This window comes from Lingula anatina, chromosome 5, assembly GCF_051362555.1.
Source record: "Lingula anatina isolate TDL-2025a chromosome 5, LinAna3.0, whole genome shotgun sequence".
NCBI lineage: Eukaryota > Metazoa > Brachiopoda > Lingulata > Lingulida > Lingulidae > Lingula > Lingula anatina.
In genome coordinates, this window is record NC_141771.1 from 24,472,425 (window position 1) to 24,499,562 (window position 27,138).

General features: G+C 36.8%; 3 protein-coding genes across 9 annotated transcripts in view; 2 read left to right on the forward strand and 1 right to left on the reverse strand.

Annotated features, from left to right (window-relative positions):
• On the reverse strand, positions 1 to 27,019 carry LOC106152114 (bifunctional coenzyme A synthase). 5 transcript variants are annotated; one of them, XM_087012745.1, is made up of 9 exons: positions 26,894 to 27,019; positions 16,377 to 17,052; positions 11,752 to 11,966; positions 11,217 to 11,348; positions 10,773 to 10,899; positions 6,953 to 7,080; positions 6,144 to 6,326; positions 5,627 to 5,773; positions 1 to 5,360 (listed from the first exon to the last, which is right to left on the reverse strand). In XM_087012745.1, exons 2-9 carry the CDS (start codon positions 17,002 to 17,004, stop codon positions 5,310 to 5,312), a joined length of 1,611 nt encoding a protein of 536 aa, XP_086868871.1. In that variant the 5' UTR covers positions 17,005 to 17,052; positions 26,894 to 27,019; the 3' UTR covers positions 1 to 5,309. The 5 variants fall into 5 exon arrangements, with proteins under 5 accessions (XP_086868871.1, XP_086868867.1, XP_086868870.1 ...); XM_087012741.1 differs by lacking the exon at positions 26,894 to 27,019 and adding an exon at positions 21,822 to 22,647; XM_087012744.1 differs by lacking the exon at positions 26,894 to 27,019 and adding an exon at positions 21,822 to 22,647 and having other exon boundaries at positions 16,377 to 17,061.
• Positions 12,758 to 14,639, forward strand: LOC147761965 (E3 ubiquitin-protein ligase TRIM45-like). The gene has a single exon (XM_087013142.1). The coding sequence runs from the start codon at positions 12,942 to 12,944 to the stop codon at positions 14,637 to 14,639; it is 1,698 nt and encodes a 565-aa protein (XP_086869268.1). The 5' UTR covers positions 12,758 to 12,941.
• LOC106163506 (serine/threonine-protein phosphatase 6 regulatory ankyrin repeat subunit C-like) overlaps positions 18,728 to 27,138 on the forward strand; it is a 31,022-nt gene continuing 22,611 nt past the window's right edge. Inside the window, exons 1-2 of one of the 3 annotated variants that reach the window (XM_087012738.1) lie at positions 24,376 to 24,542; positions 26,935 to 27,031. In XM_087012738.1, coding sequence (XP_086868864.1) covers positions 26,939 to 27,031 — 93 coding nt within the window. In that variant the 5' untranslated portion in view covers positions 24,376 to 24,542; positions 26,935 to 26,938. Of the gene's footprint in view, positions 18,892 to 24,375; positions 24,543 to 26,894; positions 27,032 to 27,138 lie in introns of those variants that run through there. The other 2 variants (XM_087012740.1, XM_087012737.1) reach the window with 2 other exon arrangements.

The window sequence follows — 27,138 nt, forward strand, 5'->3', positions numbered from 1 at the left end:
TATTGGTATGAAAAATTTTATTATACAATGGACATCGCTATGAATACATATATGTACAGTGTACACTATTACGTCAAGTAACGTAGTCACAAAAAATTAATTAAGCAAAGATACAAATTTGAAATCAAAACAGTTAGATAACAACCTGATTATACAGATGTGCTCAATATTGATAATATGTTCGTTTTTATTACCCTTTAACTTCAATTCTAAGCGCAGAGAATGCGGTATATAATAGCCAAGCTTAATACCAGTATGACTTGAATGGTAGTCCGCAGGGAACCTATTCCGTTCCCCATTTTTTATGCAGGTGACATTTCTCCAATCTACTAACCCAAATAAATTGACTAACCCTAACCTACATTCATATTATAGTACCCCGGACTTCCATTCCTAGCACTATCATTCCTGCCACACCAGATTTACCCCAATTTAAGCTGGCCGAAAGAAAACCCTGCTCTCTTAAAGTCCACTTGTTTGCCTTGGCCGTCTTTTATTAAACAGCACAGCTGGCAATTAGCAGCACACTGTACATATCAAAGGTATATGGCAGCAGTCTTACCAGAGTTGTCGAGATTTGATGACAGTGAGGGAAGCACAAGAACGTGATGGCTAAAGAGGCACAAAAAGATTTGACGACTTGCAAACCGGGATGACTGTGAATGACGGCGATGGCGAAAGATAACGTGCACAGCTTCTACACTATGATGGGGCAGACGTAAACGGGAAGGAGACTGCGGTAAACCCATATCTACTCTGCTGCTAGTCGAGAAGGAGCTTCATTAGTCTGGCCTCTATTGCCTGCTCAGCCCCATTGGGAAACCAGTCTGGTGACGGTGAGCAAGAGCGGGTTTGCAGTTTCCCTCTGCTGGAACCGCCGGTCTGGAAGAGATGAGTACGTAGCCAATGCCCAGATGAAGTAAAGCAACTCTTTTTCCATTAGGCTAGCAAAAATGAGGAAGAGACATTTGGAGACATGTTTTTATGTGACGCAGAACACGCAAGAGAATACTTCACCTGCAGGCCAATTTCAGAAACTGGAGAATAAAGTTAACCTGACTGCGAGCGATAGCCAAGCATTTCAGAGAGAATTAGCGGAGCATTTAAGGTGAGACATAAGAAATGCAATGTCGAGCGCAGCCGCTCTGAGTTAATCTAGGCCCTTGTACAGAGAACTTGTCTGTGCACTACAGACGCTGGCCGAGGTAGCCAAGAAATTCTAAAAGTTTTTGACATTTTGGATTTATTTCATCAGTAAGACCATCGATAACATTGCTTTTCTAAACGCCACATGTTAAGCAATGGCAATTATCAAAGTTATTATCTCATTTATCTCCATAAATCTAATATTAACAATGTTATTTACGGCAAAATATTGGTACTCATAACTGATAAAAATTGACTTTACTGCAAAATTTAACCTGCAGAAGGTAGTCTAGCAATCACCCTTGCATTTTATGTGTCAACGTGCTGTCATGTTGCCCAGTCTAAAAAAATGTAAATTAATATATTTTACTAAACTACTAAGAAATAAAATAAAAGACTTCTATTTTTGGGATCATAAGCTATATTTGCAATCTCCCCCACTCTAATCACACGGTGCAGAAAACCATCCCATGACACAACACATTAAAACATTTGTCAGAGGTGGGGTGGAATTACTGGATATAGCGCCAGTGAGGAGATAGTTAAATGTAAGTAAACTGCCAACATTATATTCTCTTATGCCGATAATATCAAGAATCTCAATCAAAAGCAATTGTACAAATCAGAAAGAGCTTTATTTCAAGTTAATTTTTTCTCCTTTCGTTCCTTCTCAGGGCACCATTAAAAATATTTTCTTACAAAGAAACAGAACGACCCTTTAAAAATAAAGATCAGATAGGCTTATTTTGTGAGAGTTCTACAGAACCAAGTAAAATATTTTGTTATCAGACAAAACCTTGCCAGTTTGGAAGAGACAGATAATCATGGTAGCCAAGGGTCCATAATTACAACAATACCGGTAGAAAACAACAAGCTAGTGATTGAAATAAATCACGGCAAAGGGTGGAACAACAAGAAAATCAAATTACTGATATTTCCTAGAATAAAGAATAAGTAATAAAAGCATAACGGCAGGAAATATAGAATTGTAGACTGACAAATCAGAATGAAATATTCTGATTAACATGAAAAAGACAATGAAAACAATTGAATGAGTGATCGGTTCCAAAGAATAGATTACAAATCCTCTTGAATTTGTATGACAAGTTAAGTGAATAAATAGATGAAAGTTCCAATCGTTATTGTTGTCACCATTATAACAAATAGGTGGAGGATCTGGTCAATGATCCCAGTGTGTCTCGCAATATGTTACTTCAATCAACCACAGTCACCATCAGTTTTTCAAAAGAGGCAATAACATTTCCAACAATTGAATGACTAAGCTTCAAAATGATTTGGCTACAAAATACCCTTGGGTTTCATTAGGGTTATTGGGCTTATTGCCCATGATAACAATTAGCCTAGGTATCAAAGTCAGGTGATTGGCACTGATAGTGGCTTAATGAAAAAGACACGTTCTTTTGAGACAAAATACGTCTAAGAAAGTGAACAGAAATTTGAAATTGTAACATCTAGCAGTGAGTCGTCTGAAGAAGAAGAAATACTACATGAAAGTTCACACCAACAGACCGTTCTTGACAAGTGCAGTTTATTAGACCAAGTTGTCAAACAATGGTCACAATCATTTTTTTGAATAGGCCAAACTGGGACAAATCTTCGAATTTGAATGGCCATTCATCGTTAAACAAAAATCCATCTCAAACCGTCCAGAGTCTCCCATCATTATTAGTAACGATGACGACGACACAAACAACTCCGAGAACGACAGAGTCTGCTCAGAGTCTCCAATCGTCATTGACCTCAGCGAAGAAGAAGCAAAATACGCTGAACGTTCAAGATCGCCAGATGAACAGTTTATTAACAATTGAAAAAAACTTACAAGAAAATAACATTGTCCTCAGATCTAGGGTTAGCTCCAGAAAAAATTCAGAAGAAATGGAGATGAAGATGTAAAGAGGTGGCCGACTCATTTTATAAACTACGTAAGCTATAAAGAGCTAGAAGGGGAGCAAATAACTTCCATTTTTCCTTTGTTGCTAAAGCATTCAGCGTTGCATTGGTATGAGTCTTTGCCAGCTAGAGTACAGAAAGACTGGGAATCCCTTGAGGGTAAGTTTTGGCAATGATATCAGCTGAGAGGTCGGGAAACTTGGGCGAAGGCATTGGAATTTTTTTCTGAAGACATCAAAGGCAAGACGAACCAGTGCAGAATTATATAGCGTCGATGCGACATGATGCGAAACGTGCTCAATTGGATGAGGATATGGCCCTAGTAATAAATAGGTTAATCCCAGAAATAAGACCATTTGTGCTGCAAAGGGAACCCGCCAATTTCGACTCATTGATGCATCACGCCCGAATTGCAGAAAATGCAGTCCAACCTACAAGAAGAAGTTAACAGTCCGACATCTAATGATTAAACAAAAAATATCGACGTTCTAAAAATTCCATTAGTGACGCTGTCCTGGCCAGTAAGAAGCCTGCAGTACAAATGTTACAGAACCCGACACAGGTCCTGAATGTTGGAAACATCATGCCTACAAGGGCAAGATCATTGATTTCCATAAGAAAGTTTGATGCCAATGGCATCGCGCACGGGTGCATCATCCAACGCAACTTACCACCACGAAGAAGAATTAGAGTATAAATACTTATAAAATTGTAAGAAAAGCGGGTGGTTAATAAATGATTAAAGACTCCAGAATGTCGCCGTAGTTACAATAGTTGATATGAAAAGGTTGCTTCCACAAATCAGGCCATTTGTGGTACAGAGGCAGCCCACTGACTTGGAACCCCTGATGACCTTAGCAGAAATTTAGAGTAACTGTAAGTAGTACGGTTTGAACAGAGCGACTAGTTCTGAAAGTTTTAACAAAAAGTAAACCTATTGATTCAGACAGAAAAAAAGTCAGCACCAAGTCTTAACTTTTGGTGTCAATGTCACATTGTCAGTGTAACAGTGAAAAGTGACAGTAATCAGGAAAATCTCACACAACCAACATGCAACACTGTAACAACATAAACAGCACCTTACTCCATCAGTGTTGCGGAGAGTTATTTTCATAAATTTGAATATGAAAGTTGTTAGTGATGGATGAATCAGATTAAAGAAGTCTGATTATAAAAATTACTTCCCCTTGAGGCAGCAGCTAGCATACTAGTGCCTTTCATATACCTGACCATAACCTATGGATAGGACAAGGCAGAAAATTAAGATAACAGGTCTTGGAAAACAAGTTCCAAGGAACTACAAGCTAATACCTCTCTGAACTTGAGAATGGAAGATTTAGTCTGAAAGTAAAAACTCCCCGAGTTCATTGCAGACATTTGTCATAAAATTCAGTATGAAGGGCTACTCTACAGCAGACAATGCTACAGGTGGGATCATTGCCTTGCATCATTTCACACATTATAACAGGCTGCCCTTTACTAGGCTGCAGTGGCAGTGGGAATGGAGAATCCTACCAACTAAGATGAAGCTGCTGAAGGGTTAGACATAAACAATAGCCAGAAAGAAGAGACCTTGAAAAGACCAGGGGTGACAGTAATGAAAACAGATAGTGTTAGGGCTGAGAGGCAGCTGAAAAGATTCTGAGAAAAAAGTGGACAGAAAAGTAGACAAATTAGAACACTCGTTTTAAAGAGGCATAAATCCAGATCCAGCAAGAAAGCCCTCGCCTACGGAAAATGACTAGAAATCAAACTTGGGTTCAGGCAGTGCTTTGATTGAAGAGAAATTGATTGCATGACGCTTTTTTTATTTCAAATTGTAATGATGAGTCCTTTATAAGGGCTCATGTACTTGGTGCTTATACTTTCTAAATGATCTTGTACAGGTTTTACCAAGATAGGAGGCATGGTAAAATCAAGGAAAAATGAACTAGTAAGATGCTAATCAATGACAGCACACGGACATATTTAATAAATTATATTTCAATTCACTGTCTTGCCAACTCTTAGAGAGTCATTGCTTTCATTTACTAGTATAGTTGCTCCTGCTGCCAAATATCTTTGAAATGTAAATGCAAGCTGCAGTATGTTTAAATACATTGGGTCACTATGCCGTAAGGGGATATTCATTTTAGTTCTTGTTCTAATCAATTTCCCTTGTTTTCCTGTATGATTATTTTGATTCACTTTTCTTTCTTCTGCATCAAATGTTTTGTTTTGAATTGTCATTCATTCTGACACCAGATGGCACCTCAGATGTTTCCTGGAAGACGAGACTGCAGAAGACCCCAGGCTTTCTTCACCTGTAACAGAGGAAGATATCTTTATGAATACAGCTCTGAAGTTCAGCATTGCGTCACAAGTTGCCTATGTATTTTTCTACTTCTTTTTTTTTTTTACAAAATTTGATTTTAAAAATAACTTAGAACAATAATCAGCAGGTACGATTAATTTATAAAACATCTGTTCAAACAAAACACAAAACATCTTTATGAAAGCCTTAAAACCTCACAGTTCCTATTTATAAGCAAGAAGTATAAATAAATAAGCAAACAACAAGCAAACTGACCTGTTTCTGGGTGACCTCATACTCCCATAAAGTGGACAGCACCACATTAGCTCTCTGGACACGGTCAGTATTGGTCATCTGGAGGTCAATACGCTGTGTGGCCTGCTCCTCCGACAGGTGGTTACGGTCAATTAGCCTTTTCACAGCCTGAGGGTCAAGAAAGGGGAGAAGTCAGTATAAAATATAATATCACATCTATTTCAAATCCAATGCATATGTAATTCACATGAGAAAAATTAAATTTATAATTATATGCAATGACTTAAATAAATAAAGAAATGTTTTCTCTTTATCTTGAGAGATTTGCACCACAACTAACATTGAAAAATGAGCTCTATGAACATCCATCTTCATTCATTTCAACAAAAAAAAAAAAATAAATATTAAATGTTTTAAAGTTTTTAATATAAAAGTTCAAATATATATGATTGTTAACAGTGTCTTTATTCTTTCAATAAAGAATTAACTCAAAGATTGTTTATGATCGTAAAAAAAAAGTTGTCACCATGACACATACCTCGTCTCTGGGTACAATACACACCCAGACCTCATGTACAAAGCTGTCCCATTGGGCCTCTAACAACACTGCGGCATCCAGGACCACCACCCCCTTCCCCTGTCTGGAGGACTCCATGATCTGCTGCTTGGCCAGTGTGGCTATGGACGGCCAGACTAGGGAGTTCAACAGGTCCATCTGGCTCTGTGGGGGTGAAATCACATGTATAAGGGAATTGTCATTATTGCAGGGAGTAAATTGAAATGGGTATATCATATAAAGATTGAGCCATTTATGACATACATCTAGCAAACTTTTTGCAACCAATGTACATGCCTCTAATTTATCAAAATAAAACTAAAGAATATGTAAAAATAAACAGACAAGTGGTAGCTCTGGGTAAAATAACATGGGCATAGACTTTTTTCGTATAAAGTAGGTAAAAAAGTGAATGCTTCTGAAAGTCACTTCAAGAAGTATAACCAGCAAATTCACTGCGGTGTAGTTTTTTTTTCTGCCTAATTGCTAAATACTTTTTTATCAGTTTATAGACATTACCTTGTCTTTGAACACTTTTCCACCAAGTTCTCACCTGTCAATCTCCCAACATGCCCCTCCCCCACCCCGCCCATCATTCCATATATCATACATTGTCTTTGAACACTTTTCCACCAATTTGGCACCTGTCAATCTCCCTACATGCCCCTCCCCAACCCGCCCATCATTCCATTTATCGTACCTTGTCTTTGAACACTTTTCCACCAAGTTGGCACCTGTCAATCTCCCTACATGCCCCTCCCCCACCCCGCCCATCATTCCATATACCATACCTTGTCTTTAAACACTTTTCCACCAAGTTGACGCCTGTCAATTTCCCCGTCTTCACCAACAATGTCCTCACCAAACACTTCCACCACTTTGTGAAATGTTTCAGTGCCCTTTACGTAGGCTTTGTGACCTAAAGTAAGAATAACGTTTCCAAAAATGCAGGCATAGTTTAACTTTGAAATTTTTCAATTATTGTTTAGTAGACTAGCAATCATTCTGCATTACAGCTATCTAGGGTTAACATAGAAGTAAATAGTAAGATTTTGTATTCAACTTGCTATATAGCAATTCCTTGTAAACAAAACAGGCCTAGTTGTAAAATTTGTAAGCATGCATACAAAGGAATTGATAGAAATGGTTGTTTAACACAAATCATATCATATCATATGTGTTATATGTTCTGTAAGTTGTAACAATCATATCATATCATATCATATCATATCATATCATATCATATCATATCATATGTGTTATATGTTCTGTAAGTTGTAACAAACTGAACAGTGGCAATGTTATTCTGAACAAGCCTAGGTCTGAACCTCGCTCATCATGTCCATGGTGAAAACTGACCTCAACAAAATATTAAGAATAATATTAACTCCTGATAAACAAAGCCACACGTACTAACACTGCTTGAAAACTGTCCATACCGTCAAAACATGTTCACACATATACCAATTTTAAATTGACCCAATCTTGTAATTACTGACAGAATCTGTATCCACACACCTAGTTTATCACAGTCCACTATTACAGATCCCAGAGCCTCTAGTCTTCTACACACACACACACACACACATATCAAGGAATTTGATATTAATCTAAACTTGTATCTACTGATATAATCTATGTCTACACACCTAGTTTATCACAGTCCACTATTACAGCTCCCAGAGCCTCTAATCTTCTACACACACACACAAACACCAGACTTTACGAAAGGCCAAAAAATCTGTCAGACATTCGGTCTGACAAGCCTGAAAATTTTGTCAGACTGAAACAAAATCTGTCAGACCGAAGTAAAAAAAATAGAAATATAAACCATTATTCGTGTTTTCATGTGTATTTTATAATGTTTAAATCATTGACATTAAATCAAATATTATTTTTTTGATATATATTTGTAGAAAAGTAAAATAAGAAAGAAAAACAAAAAGAAACAACAACAACAACAACAACAAAAAATAGGCAAAAAATTACTTGCATAACAAGTTTTTTTTTTATTTAATGAAAAAGACGCTGTGGAATGACACAAGGACTAAAAGCATTACAAATATGAAGAATGTGTAGCTAGTAATATCAAATGTATGTCCATAAAAACGTCTGTTAATCAAATAACCATTTCACACGTTGTTTTTGGCAATAACATATGCATTTTGAAACAGCACAGTAAGACAGTCTCTTTCATCCAATTGAAGCTTTGACAGAGACTGTCCAGTCCAAGTTCCTTCTTCATTTTATTTCTTTTTTTTTTTTTATAAAAAGAAACTCAAACTGTGAGCATTCATCAAGTTCATGTGCACTTTCTCCAACTCGTGATGAACGGTACATGCAAATGTTCCATAATTTAAGAACCCGTAATAAAGCAGTAACATTTATGTTGCTATTGATCAAAATGATAACTTTAGTACTCCTTACGCTCGGCACACACTATTTTCCTCTCCTACAGATCATAAGTCCGCCAGGGCCTACCTTCTTTCCAATTTTATTAAACTTCCGTTTCTCTTCCTCACTTCGTTTTCATTTTTGCCACGCTTTGCACCAACGAAGTGTTTAAAGTTCAACAACGTCATTTTCTAAGCAAAAGGCTTAGTTGAGTATCCATGAGTACTGTGTACGACTGATAATGAAGAAACAGAGGATCAAGTCTGTAAAAACGCAAATAACGAGCACATGTGTTGCGGCCATTTTGTTGTGTAGGGTATTACGAAAACGAAAACGAGACTGTACATTACATCATTCAGGAATTCCCCAACCTCAGCCAGTCACAAAATAGTATTTGTGAGTGAAACTGAGGTTAATAAATTATGTATAATTAGCTGGGAACTCCCCGAGATTTTCACCCCGTCTCTCTTTTCGAATGAAGTAAAATATATCGTTCAGAAAAGAAACAACAACGTATTCCTTATATTTCACATTCCCAGTCAGTTTGAAAACTCGCCGGACATAAGGTCCGACGATACAGGTTTTTTTATCGGACCGAGACGAAATTTGCCAGGCATGTCCGACGGTCCGACGCCTTTCGTAAAGTCTGAAACACACACACACACACATATATATATATCAATTTGATATTAATCTAAACTTGTATCTATTGATATAATCTGTATCCACACACCTAGTTTATCACAGTCCACTATTACAGCTCCCAGAGCCTCTAATCTTCTACACACACACACAAACACCAGACTTTACGAAAGGCCAAAAAATCTGTCAGACATTCGGTCTGACAAGCCTGAAAATTTTGTCAGACTGAAACAAAATCTGTCAGACCGAAGTAAAAAAAATAGAAATATAAACCATTATTCGTGTTTTCATGTGTATTTTATAATGTTTAAATCATTGACATTAAATCAAATATTATTTTTTTGATATATATTTGTAGAAAAGTAAAATAAGAAAGAAAAACAAAAAAAAAAAAAAACAACAACAACAACAACAAAAAATAGGCAAAAAATTACTTGCATAACAAGTTTTTTTTTTATTTAATGAAAAAGACGCTGTGGAATGACACAAGGACTAAAAGCATTACAAATATGAAGAATGTGTAGCTAGTAATATCAAATGTATGTCCATAAAAACGGCTGTTAATCAAATAACCATTTCACACGTTGTTTTTGGCAATAACATATACATTTTGAAACAGCACAGTAAGACAGTCTCTTTCATCCAATTGAAGCTTTGACAGAGACTGTCCAGTCCAAGTTCCTTCTTCATTTTATTTCTTTTTTTTTTTTTTATAAAAAGAAACTCAAACTGTGAGCATTCATCAAGTTCATGTGCACTTTCTCCAACTCGTGATGAACGGTACATGCAAATGTTCCATAATTTAAGAACCCGTAATAAAGCAGTAACATTTATGTTGCTATTGATCAAAATGATAACTTTAGTACTCCTTACGCTCGGCACACACTATTTTCCTCTCCTACAGATCATAAGTCCGCCAGGGCCTACCTTCTTTCCAATTTTATTAAACTTCCGTTTCTCTTCCTCACTTCGTTTTCATTTTTGCCACGCTTTGCACCAACGAAGTGTTTAAAGTTCAACAACGTCATTTTCTAAGCAAAAGGCTTAGTTGAGTATCCATGAGTACTGTGTACGACTGATAATGAAGAAACAGAGGATCAAGTCTGTAAAAACGCAAATAACGAGCACGTGTTGCGGCCATTTTGTTGTGTAGGGTATTACGAAAACGAAAACGAGACTGTACATTACATCATTCAGGAATTCCCCAACCTCAGCCAGTCACAAAATAGTATTTGTGAGTGAAACTGAGGTTAATAAATTATGTATAATTAGCTGGGAACTCCCCGAGATTTTCACCCCGTCTCTCTTTTCGAATGAAGTAAAATATATCGTTCAGAAAAGAAACAACAACGTATTCCTTATATTTCACATTCCCAGTCAGTTTGAAAACTCGCCGGACATAAGGTCCGACGATACAGGTTTTTTTATCGGACCGAGACGAAATTTGCCAGGCATGTCCGACGGTCCGACGCCTTTCGTAAAGTCTGAAACACACACACACACACACACACATATATATATCAATTTGATATTAATCTAAACTTGTATCTATTGATATAATCTGTATCCACACACCTAGTTTATCACAGTCCACTATTACAGCTCCCAGAGCCTCTAGTCGTCTACACACAGATGACTTGCCACTGGCTATACCTCCTGTTAGACCTATTATATATGGCTGGTCTGGTAGACCTGACTTTTGCTGGAATAATAATAATAATAATAATAATAATAATAGTCTTCTACACACAGATGACTTGCCACTGGCTATACCTCCTGTTAGACCTATTATATATGGCTGGTCTGGTAGACCCGACTTCATCTGGAATAATAATAATAATAATAATAATAATAATAATAATAATAATAATAGCAGTTGTCCACAACTGTGAAGACTGTGACTAAACTGATAACAGTCTGAACAATAAAACTTTTTTTCGGATAAAATGAGAAAATGTTTGACATGGGCACTTCTCAAGCCGAACATTGACTGTTAACACACATGGACTGTTTCAATACCTTAGGCTCCGCCCACAAAGTTCCCAGAAGTCTCTTCCTGAGTGACGAGGAACTGATCTTGGTCTCTTCTTCTGGAGCGTGTTGTGTATCCTCTACAAGGTCTATCACATGGGCTTCTAGTGGACTCATACCCTAGGATATAATAAAATGTATTGCCGTTATCTCAATACCACTTCAGATATTCATTGAGTGTATGGTACTAGAAAGCTCTTAATATCAACTTTATACCGCCCACCACAATCTTTGCTAAAATCTCAGTTTTTTAACATTTTATACAGAAGTTAGCAATCTTCCCAACATTCTCAATCATTTATGCAACAAATATAAATATTAATCATTTTAAGCAAAACATTTCACAGAGGAAGATGGTAATATTGAAAGTAAACAATTTCAATAAATTTTAATTTATTTTATTTTAAAAAATAAAAAATCTGCTGGCTGTTTAATGAATAAAATCACATTACCCTCCCCCCCCCCCAACACACACATGGATACATGAACACAAACCCATACACAAACACCCTGCTGTTCACACCTTCTCCTCCCTCTTCTGGTTCACCATATGAAATCCTTTCACTGTTTCCTGGCTAACCACCAGACACTGATACTCAGGGCGCACGATGGTCGGGCCGTAGGGGTCCACGATGGGGACAATGTCGTACTCTAACGACGGCTTGACGTCCTGCAGGAAATCTTGCACAACTGCCAGTCTCTCCTCTGTTGGCTGTATCAGTTCTGGTAGGGACTTTTCTGAAATTAAGGTAGAGCACTATTTAAATTACGTTTGTTTTTCAAACTGAGGTTTTGCCGAAGATTTTGTCCTAAATGTGAATCTGTAATTAGGTCTACAAATAACAGGGACTTTTCTGAAATTATGGTGGAATAAAGAATTTGTACTATCTTTTAAATAATAAAAAATTTTTAAACCATTTTTTAATTTTATTTCTATGATTTGTAGTAATCTAGAGGGTACATCGAGTCCAAAATGTGAATATGTAACTTGAAATTATATGTAGTATGTGTTTAAATTCCGTTTCTTTAACACTATAGGATGAAATTAGATTTTATTCCAAAGTTCAAAGTGTGAACATTCTAATCCATTCTCTAATAGACTACATATGATGGAAAAAAATGAGAAAACATATTTCATTTCCCCCAATGTTGACAGTCACTGTCACATTTACTGGGCCACTTAGGGTGTTTTCTTTCACATATTTTACCACACAGCAAAATAAACATACTGGCAGGCATGGTTCTATTTGTTTAACCTGGGCTCAGGGTAAATATTCTTTAACTGACTGTGTCACCCTGCTTTGATTCTATAGTGTGCTAGGTACAATTGCTAACAGTGCAACTTTTGGTGCCTTCTTTCACTTTGCCACACAGCAAATAAAAATAGCTGCAGATGTAGCCCTATCTGTGTAATCTGATCTCAGGGTAAATATACTACAACTGTGTCACCAGACTCAATATATGTTATGGTACGCTAGCTGCTAGTGAGGTCAGCGTCAATCAGTTATCAATATTTTATTTTAACTCAGATAGAAAGAATTACACTGCATATTGCTATGTTGAGGTCACTGACAGGTAATAAAAAGACGTAATATTTCTCTCTGCTTTTGAGCAGTTCTTTAAGGAGAGAACATTTTTAGACTGAATCATTCAGTACCAAGGGACTAAACCAACTCAATCATCCTTTGTAAACTAACAAAGGGACAGTAAGACATGGCAGAAGCACTAGCAGCAGATATCAAAGAGAATATCTTAACATGCAGTATTTGTCTGGGAGAGTATGAGGACCCCCGTGTGCTGCCTTGCTACCATACATTTTGCTATGGTTGTATATCTGACCATGCTACACGCACTCTGACTCCAAATAGGGCATTTCTGTGTCCCATTTGTAGAGAAGATGTCCAGTTTCCAGCTGGTGGACTTAACCAACTGAAAAAGAATTTCATCTTTAGCAAGACCAAGGATATCATAACCAAGCAACAAGAGAGACAGACATTAGAAGAGGAACAGACCAATGTAGCAGCAGTGGCACAGGGCACTGCACAGAAGAACATCAGTTGTGAGAAACATCCTAATAATGAATTAAAATTTTACTGTGACGATGACGATACTGTTATATGTGGTGAATGTATAGCAACAGAGCATGGTGGACATCGTATTTCATCAGTTGAACAAGTTGCAAAAATCAACAGAGATAAAATTAAAGTTGCTCTTGTAAAAACCATGAAAACATTAAACAGGTTTAAAGAGGCAGTGGCTAAGGGAATAATCACAGAATCAAGCAACTCTCAAATCACAGCAGCCACTATCAAGGCAAACAAGGAAAACCTTGAATTCCACCATGCATCCTTGCACAGTGCCTGTGACTTTGCCCAGGAACTTATCACTAATGGCACCGACTATGATGTCATGGTTCATGCAAAACCTCTGATAGAAAGACTGGCAGAGATGGAGAAAACACCTGTCCCAACTCCAGACACACCAGGTCAGATATCTTACATACCAGGTAATAGTACAGTACAGTCACAACCTCTATTAGCTGAGCAGGGAACAAATTTTAACTCAGCATTCTACCCTTCAGTTTTCTTAACGAAGGCAGAATGTGTGCATTCCTTCAATACTGTGCTGAAAGATGACTTTAAAGACGCATTGTTTCCAATAAATGGGTTGGCCATAGATGAGGAGCAAGTGTATGTAGTGGATCTAGGCAATGATAAACTAAAAATATTCACACACGCTGGAGAGTTAAAATTTGATACGCAAGTTAAATCTCCACATGATGTGGCTGTATCACAGACTGTCCTGTATATAACATCCTTAGGTAACCATTGTGTCCAAGTGTTCTTAACAAAAATTAAATCAATGATAACCATGAATCGTAGTCATCTGTCTGATCCAAGGGGTATTTCACTGAACAGACAAGGTCATGTAATGGTTTGTGGTGGTAGAAAGAGAGCTATCTTCACATTCCATGCAGACAGTGGGAGGCTCCTGAACACTATTCCACTCAGTATGTGTGGAAGACCAGAGTACATCACAGTAAATAGTGTGAATGATAACATTGTGATATCAGACAGGAGCGGACACTGTGTACATGTGCTGTCACCTACAGGTGATCAGCTGTACCAGTATGGCAGCACAGAAGGCAGAGGTGTTGGTCAGGAAGGCAGTGGTGATGGTCAGTTGGACAGACCACAGGGAGTGTGTACAGACAGCTTTGGTCACATATTCATTGCTGACTATTGGAACCACAGGATAGTGGCACTGAGTCCACAGGGACAGCTTATCAGATACATTGCTACTAGGAATGATGGGTTAGAGAGGCCTATAGCATTAGCCATCAACCCTGTCGGCCAGCTGGTGGTGGGAGAAAATACGGGCACAGTTAAGACATTTCAGTACTTACAGTAAATACTGATCACATTTTACAGTTGTGTAAAAATATCACAAACTGATGTTTATAAAAACCTTATGTTACCATTGATAACAAGGATAGGTTGAAGAAACCAGAATGTGAGGTGTAGTTTGCCTTATGTACAGCTGAGATAGCAGAATGGAAGAGAAACTATATCAATTTATAACAACAAACTGTTAACATATATATATATATATATATATATATATATATATATATATATATATATATTTACACATGTATATTCTTTAATTATTTCTGGTATTTATTTCGTATTTCTTTTTAATTTTGTAATTTTTTGTTGTTAAATTTTGCTCTTCTGCCATTCAAAGGTGTCTTCTTTCACCATGTGGGGGTCAAGGTCAGCCAGTCAAGTTGGTCCACTTTTCCCTGCCTGTTAACCATGTTTGCAATTAGAAAGCATAAATGTACAGCCTTTTAGCCTCTTTTAATGTACAAAAAATATTTAATTTTTAACAGTCTCAAAGTAGATGCGACTTGTGCAGTGTAGTGTTTCAGAAAATAAAAGAAGAACACTGGCTTTTGTGTTTTGTGTTTTTTTTTAACCAGAGTAAGCTGCACTAGTGGCAGCAATTTATTTTTAAAAAAATGCAAGGTTTCCAGAGAAAAGAGCAGATAAGAGAGTACCCTACTAGTACATTACTAACATTGTTTTACACCAAAATAACCATCTTATACTCATTTAGTTCATTTCATCATGACAATGCAAAATTAAATTTTCTATACATGTGGACCAGCAATTTGAAATAAAAATAAAATGTTGGTGTTGGGCCTAATACAGAATTAATAATCCGTAATCAAGACACCAGGCACTGTGGAAACACCTTAGGCATTCTGATTGGACAATAAGAGATCAGGTGACCAACACGTTCTAAACCCTTATGCCGGCCTTTCAAGACATTCTTGAACTTAGAATGCACAGTTACTATATATGTATTAGAAGCACTTTTAACTTGAAAGACATTAGATTTAGAGGAATAATTTTGAAGTTATAACAATTCAGACAATTTATTATATACTGTATTTGAATTACTGTAATGAGTTTGGTAAAATTTTCTCTTAAATGTTCCAACACTATATTTCAAGATGATCAGAGCAGATGAGAACTCCTATCACAGCCAAAAATAGTAACATGTTTGAAGATGAAATATATGATCATGGAAAGACATTTGTCTTTGGTATTACTTCATCAAACTTGTGTTGGTAAATATATCATAATATTAGCCTTGTTTTACATTCTAATTAGCAATGGACAAAATGTCCTTACCAGATGCACCCTTCCCAGATACTTAAATTTAATTACGCAAAACTTCTTAATTATTTTAAAAAAAAATACACTTTATATGAATCTAGAAAGTGAAATAATCACATATTCATATTTTGATTTGATTTTTAAAATACCTCCACAGACAGAGCAGAACTTTGGTGTTAAATTTACAATATAAAATTCCATGTCTATTTCATGTCCTTCCCAGATGCTCACTAACTATTACTATTTTCCTTAACTATCTTTTTAATCCTAATTTTTTGCCTAAATCTACCTCACGAATAATCCAATATACACTTAAAAAATGGGCCTTCCAAATTTGTTACTTTTTAAAAATATTTTTATTTGAAATGTTTAATGTCCTTCAATAAAAAAAAAAAAAAAAAAAAAAACAGAATGGCCCAAAAATTGCTTGGGATTTTTTAAATGACCGGGGATAACTTACTGGCATTCATGTCCCCATCCGTCACTCCAACAGTGAGGAATCTATCACAAATCAGGCAGGCTTCTGAGAGGAGGATTTTGTGTCCACCATGGAATCTGTCAAATGTACCTCCAAGTGCAATATAGTCGTAGGTCCCAAGTGGTACGTCTTCAGTGCTGAGATTATCAGCACTCTCTGTATGACATCCACCCAATGAGGTATTTGCCTCCAGGACTTGAACACTGGGGATGATGGCTAGTGGGTATTTTTCAAGCACTTGTTCAGCAAATCCTGCATGGGGCTTATGATCTGTGAGAATGATGTCATATGCTCGTCTTAATGTTTGTTGAGAATGGGGTGCCGGTTTGGCAGTAAAGGAACTCAGTAAAACCCGCACGTCAAGCTGACCGCACGTGGAGGCGGCATTGGCATACACACCAGTTGTAACATTACGAATCAAAACTGTAGGTCTGCACTGAAAAGATCCAAATTTTTGATTGGCTAGACTTGGCCCGCCCTTCCATCCAGGCTCTATGTGTATATACAGTGTCTCGCTGACGTATTTCATTGATGCAGACAGTAGTGCACTGATGCATTGTGGGATCTTTGAGAGAGGCGCAGTCAGTATCAAGAGGCCGCACTTAAACATGGCATCTGTCTTTGACGTGATCTGTGAAATTTATGATTTTGTCTCCACCTAAAAATACTGAAAAAATAAAATAAAATAATAAAATTACCAGGGAATAAGGACTTCACTGTCTTCAGCTAACAAAAAAATTTAAACTTCAAACTAATCAAAGTCGTCAATTTCACCGCATTGTCTAGTATAAGAGGAAAATAAAGGCAGAACCCCCCAAAAATTGGCATCACTGCCATCAGGAGAAGTTCACTTTTTCTACTCAAACTGCCATAAAATGAATCCAAAGTGGGAGATTTATGCAAGTGCTGATATGGATACTAATAGTAGTATAGTAGTACACTACCCTCTGATATTAGCTAGGGGCTCCTAACATAGACATAGCTAGTGTACACATTTTCACTGAGAGCCCAGCGGCGGATCCAGGATTATTTGAAGGGTGGTCCGGAAAGACAGGCCTTGGATGCGAAGTCGACATCACCATCTCGACTTGGGGTTCAGGGCCTGCTCAAGGTGTTTCGGAGGGCAAACAGTGCACTTTGGTATGGTTTAGAACTATCAATCAGCTAATCAAAATTCTGATTGCAAGAGGGGAATATTGGTGTGATATATTTTTCAGAAACTGCAGGGGGGGGGATAAGACCCCCTGAACCCCCCTGAACCCCCCTGAACCCCCCCCCCCCCACTAAATCCGCCACTGGAGCCCCTTTGATAATTCATACACTTTGTCTTATTTAACTTATTTAAGATAGATCTACCTCCACAGGGATTATCACTAAATTGCTATCAACTTACTTGGCTTAAATGTCTGTCATCTTCTGAAGCTGTTTGGAGGCAATTCATCAACTACCAGAGGCCGAACATGCATGAAAGTTAATTACCCATGCCCCTAGCTGTTTCGAAGGGTGTGACAGACATATTTAAGCCGTAGATAGCAATTTAGCGTGAGAAGCTAGTATAGATAGCAATTTAACGCGAATCCCATGGAGTTGGATCGATCATCTTGGATGGATCTAAGCATGAGAACCCAGTCTAAGTCTAAAGCCATGCTTGACTTACAGAACATAACAAAGACAAGGATGTACACTACTCTGCACCTTCATGTACTGTAACAGTAGGCGTGAACCCTCCCTACCCCCATTCTAACTGTAAAATATAAAGGGTTTGTTTGGCGAAGATCGCGTACACAGTGATTGGCGAATGTTTCACTGCATGGGTGCCTTTGAGCGTTTTTGTAAAAGACTACTGGCGGCGGCCCCCTGGGGTCAGAGAATGGAACTAGTAGTTCACAGCCTTAACGCAACACTCAAGTCTGAAGAGAATGCACTGTGTTAGGGTCATAATTTAGTTTCGCTCGCGCTTGAACGTCAGCTTACAAAGGGGCCGTAGCGATAGTCCGAAGGTTCAATAGTCCGAAGGTTCATTGGTCCGAATGTTCACTATAGAACCTTCGGACCAATGAACCCTTGATTAAAAAATCGATAAAAATGTTACCACTTTTCGGACCAATGAACCTTCGGACCAATGAACCTTCGGACTATCGAGACGCCCCCCTTACAAACACCCTGTGCAACATTGGTTTTCACATACGCTGTTTGTTTTCTCCTCTGCATGCACAATTAAGTTTATTTGACCTGATTAAATATAATTGGGGCAGAACAACGTACGTTACCCTTTTACTCACGTGTGGAATGGTGTTTGTCTTAGAAAACTTGACGATAGATGGCAGCACGAGACATCGTCTTAAAAAACATGGCGGCCTCCATAATTATGGCGGTCAACTAAGTGCAAGAGGAAAATCTTCCCAGATTTATTTAGTTCATCGTTAATTCCCACTGGAACATTGGTGTCTGGATCAAGGGAAAGAAGATTATGGTGATTCAGCAGCTTTCGAACGAGGTTTGTGTTAAGTAATGTGCAAAACTGCACTGCAATGTTGCTGTAAAGTGTTTACGTTTCAACTTTCAGTGTTCATTTCATCATTTTTTTCGTGGTTGCACCGAATTCTACTTGCACCAGGTATTCAAAGTCCTCGGAGATTTAGGTAGCATTTATGCAAACCCTCGTAACGTTTAATTTTGAGTGTTCATTTAAAAGTAAACCCAACAGAAAATTAAATCACCCATCAGTCACTCGTACCAGACGACCAAATGCGTTCTGGCAAGTTGTAGGCAACGTGCACAGTGGAGAAATTAGCTGGAATAGAAATGGTGCAGTTTCAGAAACGTTTGTGGATTCCCAGTAGTCTATAATCTTGGTTATTTATGCTAAGTGCTTATAGAAGAACGATCGAAAATAATATTTCTGCAAATCACAATATTTCTCTAACTTCTGCCCTCTCTCCCTCCCCCCCCCCCCCCCCCCCCCCCTTCCTGGACAGGATAATTATCATGTGCAAGTGAGGGCATAAATCTTATGACATTACTGGTAAGCTGTTCATTTCATCACATCATTTACTACGGTGAGTACTGTGCATATATATATATATATATATATATATATATATATATATATATATATAAGTCAATGTTTTATTAAAGTGCCCCGATATGGCAACCCTAGAATAACAACTTACCACACAGTTAAACTAATAACCCTCATATGAATACCGGTGACTGCACCAGAATTGACCATTATTTACAAGCAAAGAAAATATGAACAAACAATTTGGGTCTATACAAAACTTAGTTTCTTTCAATTGTGATTATCAGATTTGTATATTTGTTTGGCTGTGAAATAAAGATATCAATAATTAAGATGGCCCACTGTGAGCAGTAGTAAAGATGTACTGTACATTGTACCAAGATGTTATTTCTGGGGCCATCATCACACCAGCTCAGGTATGTCATTGATCCTAACCCTAGGTGATACATGTACAGTATGATAAGGCAACTCAGGTAATGAGGTCTGTAGAGTATCATTCTATATATGAAGAACAGATGGATTAGACAAAGCTTAAATTTTCTCTTGTGGCAATTAAGAGCACAATTTAGTTTGGCAGAGTAATTTTTTCTGCAACTGTCTGTTCTTTGATTTTTGTGACCTATCTTATTATGGTTAACGTGACCTGTTAAAAACCCTGCCACATGATATCATGTGATACACAGGTGAATGGCAAAACCTTGAACAATCCAGGTCAAAGGTCATGTGCAAGCCAGGGTCATTCAGCCAAGGAGGACTATGTTTAATGATTAACTAAATGAATAAATAAAGTGCTAAGTGATCTTATCAGTCCCTGTATTGTTGGTCTCCTCTCGACTGGAGTTCAACATGTCTATATATCAGACATGTATATCATGTCACTCTGGGGTGTCATGTACAAGTTGTTGTCAGCTACTGTCTTAGCTGACTTCAGGGAACACTGCATTGCATTAGAGAAGACATGGACATCAAACACAACACAATTTCTTGTAGACTGGATGGGACTTTCTTCCTACTGCTTTCTAGTTGAGATTATTATGATAAGAACTGTAATATTAATAATAATAATAATACTGTTAGATATTAAAATATTGCTGGTGTTAAGAATAATATATGAGTCTGACTCACAATTAAGACCAGTGTTTGCCACTCAGTAAAATTAAATATATATTGCCTAAAAAATTATGTTTGCCCCTTGAAATTTTTATAGCAAAAAAAAAAAAAAAAAAAGAAAAAGAAAAAAAGAAAAAAAAATCAGGTACAGGTCACCTGATGTCTTGGGGATTGTTATCTTTTGCATACAGTGACGTAGAAAGGTGTCATGAGCAGACATAAATTCTAATGATCATTTCTGGGGTAGCACTAGCAATTTTTTTTAGCTTTGCCAAATCACTACTTTTTCATCACTTTTTTCTCCAAATGTTTTTTTTTTCTGTGAACATGACTGGTGTCATAGCAACTGCATGAAATGGATGAGTCTATGCCCAAAAAATACGCCAACATGAATTGGAAATTTTCACAGAATTGTTCTCTCCCTCTCTCACACACCCACACACACACAAAATCTCTCTCTTTCTGCACACACAGGTTAAGGATAATTAGTAGTAAAAATCAACTATATTATCCTTTTTCAACTATATGAGGTAAAGCATTTCTTTGGCATATACAATACTTCTCATCTGTAGGAGAGCTCTGGCTTACACAGAATGTGGTTGTTCATTATAACCTGATCCATGTTGCCATGGCAACTGGCACCAGATAACAAGTACAGACATATCTTTCAGCACATCATATTTGGGAGCATGGGTGTACAAGTGAGGTGTTTTTTTTCCCTAAAGCGATACAAAATTAAGTTGATTGAGCACATGAAAATTTTGTCAAAATAGCCTGTATAAAAGAAGGCTATATTTTGACCTTATTTTTAGATAATTGCTTTACACCCAGAGCAATAAAATAAAGTTTGGCACATGAAATACTGTTTTGTTTTATGAGTGATGCTCTTTACCACTTTGGCCTGTTGTAAGGTTTTCTTATGGTTCATTTTTTTTTTTTTTTTTGAAAAAAAAAATTATAACATATTTTTGACATTTCCACTCCAAATCATTGACATTTGTTACTGCTGAAGACCTTTACTACAGTGTTAATAAGGTTATTTGTGTTAGATTTTACAGCTGGGAGTTTGAATACAAAAAAACGTTAAGAAAAGTGCTTTCAGTGTGTCTGCTATATTCAGCAATCTCTTAAAGCACTTGAAAAATACATACTGTATATCTGTTCAGTGGCTTTTAAGGGGTCCCAACAGTTTCAGTTTGAACCAAAACTGACCCTTAACATTTTAAGTCTGGTAAGCTACAAGTACATTTCGTGTTTCATAGTTATTTTACAGCAGTTCAATTATGCAGACTCACCAAGAAATCAGTTTCTTCACTTTCCTCAGCATGTGATGGATCCTGTAAGGAAACACTAATCTCCATAAAGTCCCATTTTCTCTACAAAAATGCTTTCAATCTTCCACCCTCCTACAGTGGTCAGGACTCCGGGCTCAGGACTCCGAGTGACCAGTGTCCACTCATGTCCACCCTAGCTCTCGCCCCAGCGGACAGAAGGAATCTTGTCTTTGTTTTGTTCTCCTTTCAGCTTGGGTAACTCAAATGTCCCCCTCACCATTACTTGGTGTTTATTATCTCACCTGAGATACAATCAGTTTTCTATAACATCTGTGGTTAAGGATACCTGCCCATATTGACAGTATTTTATTCCAGTGATGTTCAACCAATCTGCTGGTTTTCTCTTTTTACTTCATTCTCATTTATTTGCTTGATATTTGTCTGTGTATTGAAGTGGTAACAACTCCTGAATCGTGTAGTTGCTGTGCTTGGTCTAATAGTGTCTCCACTCCTGTATCACAAGCCAACACCTCTTACCACCATAATTTATAAATCCCAAACAAAGAATTTCTTACAGATGTTATGATATATTGGCATCTATGAAGTACACTATCCAGGCTGCAAAATATCTGGTTCAGTCCATGGCGATGTTTTCAACCTCACTTTCCTATTCGGTGACTCTGTTGAGAATAAGTTCAGCAAACAAACATCCGCCAGTGACACTACTGTATGTGAACATCCCCTGTGCCGCCTTTTGTTGGTCTCCTCTCTACTAGAGTTCAACATGCTTTGATTGAAATAGAGCAGAACTCCCTGAATGAGGTACTGGTATGGTGGTGTCTGTGCCTCCTCTACAGGGTGATACAAAACTTAAAGCACTACTCTTTGTATAACCTTTCTTTATTTACTGCAGTTATATGAAACTTCAACCCCATTTGCATTTTTAAAAATGAATTATAGTGTTGTAATAATAATAAATGTTGTTGTTGGGAAGTTAGACTTTCATGACAACTGACAGATCAGTTACCCTGACAACTTATTATAATCAGGAGTAAATTAAATGGACAATAAACAGAAGTTAGTAGAGAAACGTAGAACAAAAGTTTATATATTGTTGGAGTTGATGTATGATTAACAATTATTCATCAAGCTGTGTTTAAGACTCAGTGCAAGAGAAAAGCATATAATTTATTTACTTTTTTTGTAAACTTTTCAAGTAAGTTTGTATTTAAGTACTGCAATTGTTAAAGAATTTTCATATTTTGATTGTAAAGTGCATTAAAATATCAAAAAGGAAATGGCTATGTAAGAAATAATAATAGATATTATTAGTATAAGTTCATGATTTCTCCAACAATATTGCTTTGTTGATAATGCTTTAAAATTTATATTTCAATTTTCTGAAAAGTTTCCCGACTTCACATCTGGAAGTATATACTGGTAGTTTTGTATGTCTAATTTCATATAGGTCTAGTACATGTATGTCTTTATAAAATATCCACTACTAAGTTAGCTCTAGCAATTTTTTTTCACACAGCAAAATTACTTCTTTTCATCATTTTTTTTCAACAAATGGTTGAAATTTAACCAAAAATAGTCAAACCAATGCAATTTTGTGTAGTCTACCTAAGTAAGTTATAGTATTTGGCAAAGTAGGCAAGCTATTGGCTACCTCAACTTTTTCTTATGTATTAAAGGGGGCTTTCTTTTCCTGATATTCACCTTGTGTATGAACTTTGATAGCACCCTGTAGAAGGGGTCTGCCAGTTGTCAAAATATCCCCCTGATTAAAGCCACATGGAGGACTGAGTCAGCACTGAGAACAGGCATGGGGGAAATACGGGTTAACACTCTGATATATAAAGCTATCAAGAAGTTTTCGAGATTATAGTTATTCTGGAGCCAAAGAATAGATTGCAATATTCTTTATTTGCTGACTTATGTAGATTAATAATAATAATAATAATAATAATAATAATAATTTATTGAGCACTGAAATGTTTTTAGATATAAAGTCTCTCTCTTTCTCTTTCTCTCTCTCTCTCTCTCTCTCTTAATATAGTGATAGTAAATAAATGAAAAAAAATTAAAAAATAGTGTTATATAATGTACATGTATTATAAATAAGAAACAAGTAAAATGGATTATTTGGGTGCATGTGCCAGAAGATTACTCCACATATCAAAGTGCTTGGAGACAGCTAGGGGTGGTGGGACATGGCTGATGATATATTACATGTTAGATAAGACTTGGACTGAGATAAATAGTTTTAGATCTACAACAGTGATAAATGATACAGAAAACCTAGCCATGTCCAGTAAACAAACTGGGTCCAACAAACTGAGTCACCAAGTTTTTTTTTTTTTTTTTTTTTAACTCCCTTCCTTAGCAATTTTTTAAAACTCCCTTCCTTATTCTTTCTTTTTAAATGACTTGGTTCAAGTTACTCTATTCAAACAATTCAAACAACCAAACTGAATACACCATTTCCAACTGATTCATTCAAAAAGCCAGCCAGATAAGGTGCAGGGTGTTTGTATAACAAACATTTATCTTTGTGGCCTGCCTTGCTATGAAATAAGAGACGTTTAACCTCATTCTTGCTAGCTGGGAGTACACGCTGTGTTAAACAGGGATTTCTCTCCTCACCGAGACACCAGACACGGAAGACAGCTAAAGTGACATCAGTGCAACTGAATATTGATATTGTTAAGGGTGTTTTGTACACTTTATTCTGCTGGAGTGAGTAGAGAAGAGAAAAATTAAATGTTTGATTACTGAATGTAATTCAGCTTAGTAGTAGATATATCTATTCTGTCATGCAGAAGAGGTTAGTTGTTAAAAGATATAAAGATATTTACTGCATATTATATTGACTGCAGATATTATTGTTAATTGGGAGGAAGAGGTATAATACACAATAGTAGGGGTAGGCTATAGGATTAATACTTCAGATGTGTATTCTATAAACAGTTACTTTCCTAAATAGTCTAGAGCCAGCAAAAGCAAGGGTAAAATCACCCTGTGGTTCATAGGTTAAGATGCATCTTTAAGCCGTGTGCCAGTATGTACTGTAGCAAAATGGATAAAATCACCCTGTCTTTCATAGGTTAACAAGTAACTTTCTTAGCCATGCGTTGTTATATAGCAACATGGATAAAATCACCCTGCGTTTCAGAGATAGTTATGTTAGGATATTATACACAATACCCTGTGTATATCAGGATAGAACTTGTTATCACAGCAGCCAGTGTAGTCACTTAATTATATTCTCCCATACTCAGGGTGTTAAGTCGTGGAAGTTGTATGAACAGATTAGGTGTTAAACCTCTAGGAGCTGGATTTTTTTCCCTGTATCAAGAATCACACTGCACTGCTACTCACACTTTCAGTATGATAGTCAAAATTATTTGCAAAATTCCACAGTAGAAGTCAGTGGGATGTTCTTGAGCAATATATATGCAACATGGGGGAATCTTCAGAAGGTGCTCAACTGTTGTTCTTTATACTAGTAAGTGCTTGGGCTCATCAGTTGTTGTGGGTAGCTCCCTGAGGTCTTGATGTGACTGCAGTACCCAGGGGGTTGAATAAAAAAAATAGAAACTACATTTCAGTCTAGTTCATAAAACAGTACATCAATTCACCATATCCTTAGCCAAACAGAAACTATTCTTACCTGGTCTCTCTCTGTAAGGAGGTTTGCTATACAGTAGCTGACACAGGTGGGAAGTATATTAGATACTGCTGTTTACTAGTAGGTGTTAAATTATAGGTGTTGTGATTCTTAGGTGTATAATTTGAAGATGCTCAGTGTTTTTTTTTTTTTAATGTCAGCCACATAGTTTTTTGCTGCTGTTCAAACAAGTTAACATTGTTCAATATTGAGGAATTGTGAACATTATAAGCCATTTTAATTTTTCCTCTGTTTTCAGACCTATTGGCTCTATTCAGTGAGATTTCTAAGTATTGTGGGTTATATTCATGTTTCTCTTTGCATTCCCTCCTGACTTTACCCAAACTGAAGTTGACCTAGTGCTTGTTCATACCCTGAACAAATTTTGAGTGGTGATGCAATGCTTTTCAACCCCGCTGGGAATCGTCACTATCACATCGCGTACTAGGCAAGAGCGGTGTCGTGTCTGATATTGTGAAATACGATCTGACACACACCTTGAAAAACGGGTAGTGTGGTCTGATCTACCGGTGAATTCAGGATCATTTGGTGCCGAGTCTGGTAGTTGGGTAGGCCTGTATTCAGTTTAATTTAGTAATAGTTATAGTTATATGTTTTGTGAATGTGACAATTTTATTCACAAAAAAAAAAAAGAAAAGAAAAAAAAAGATTTTGGACCAAAAACGGGCCCTAACTTTCAAAATTAAATTTCAGTCTAAGTTGACCCTATTTAAATCATCATTACTCTAATTCAGTTCAATAACAATTGCAAAATAAAAGAAATATATTCTATTTTAGGGTAAATTTAAATATATATTTTAATTAAAGTGGACCAAATCAATTTTGTTTCAAAATATAAGACCTCTCTTGGTCTAAAGTTATCTTAAAAAACTGCCCCCAGCTCTACTGTCAGTGTCAGGTAGAGGTGACATAAAAAATCCACAGAAGTTTTATATATATATATGTGTGGGTTAGGACCACCCCATTGTATGATGATATAAAACCAGAGATATATGTGTTAATATGACAACAAATGTCTTCATATTGACGTCTGCGTTGATAACAATCAGTTAGTCATTAGATTACCTTGTCTCTGACATATCTTTTGTGGTATCATCACTGTTATGTAGGTTAATCTAGATGTTTATGGTGAAAGAAACTGATGATGGAGAAGTAGAACAGTGATTTTGGATTTTCTGGAATTATGTAATTATGCTGGGTGATCTGTTGAAACTCCATCTCAATTTTAAATACTAGTAGGTCATTTTTATGGATAATATAAAATATTTGATTTGATTAATTTTTATTATTTTAGTATTACTTTTATTTATTTATTTATTTATTTATTTATTTATTTATTGCTGGGGAGGGGGGTCACAAACAGGGCAAACAATCCTAGTATTTGAATGCAGAATATTACCTGATTAGTTGTACATTGTTAACATTGTTGACTGTGACTAGGACGATGACTGCGGTGTCTATCTCTGTACGGAGACAGGCGCCTCCCCCGCCTCTACGGAAACATGGAGACACCCCCATACTGCAGCTGAATGAAATGGTAAGAGTAAAATGTACATACTCAGGGGCGGATCCAGAGATATTTTCTGACAGTCTTCCAAATTATCTTTGTTGATCCATCCTCCATTTTTGACCGTCTTCCGACAG

Bases quoted from the DNA above. Each gene is read 5' to 3' on its own strand.
- LOC147761965 (XM_087013142.1), top strand. From the start codon at position 12,942: ATGGCAGAAGCACTAGCAGCAGATATCAAAGAGAATATCTTAACATGC.
- LOC106152114 (XM_087012745.1), bottom strand. From the start codon at position 17,004: ATGTTTAAGTGCGGCCTCTTGATACTGACTGCGCCTCTCTCAAAGATC. The intron at 11,967-16,376 runs GTAAGTTATCCC...CCTTAATTTCAG, and splicing joins GGATGGGGACATGAATGCCA to AAAAGTCCCTACCAGAACTG. The intron at 11,349-11,751 runs GTGTGAACAGCA...ATTATATCCTAG, and splicing joins ACCAGAAGAGGGAGGAGAAG to GGTATGAGTCCACTAGAAGC.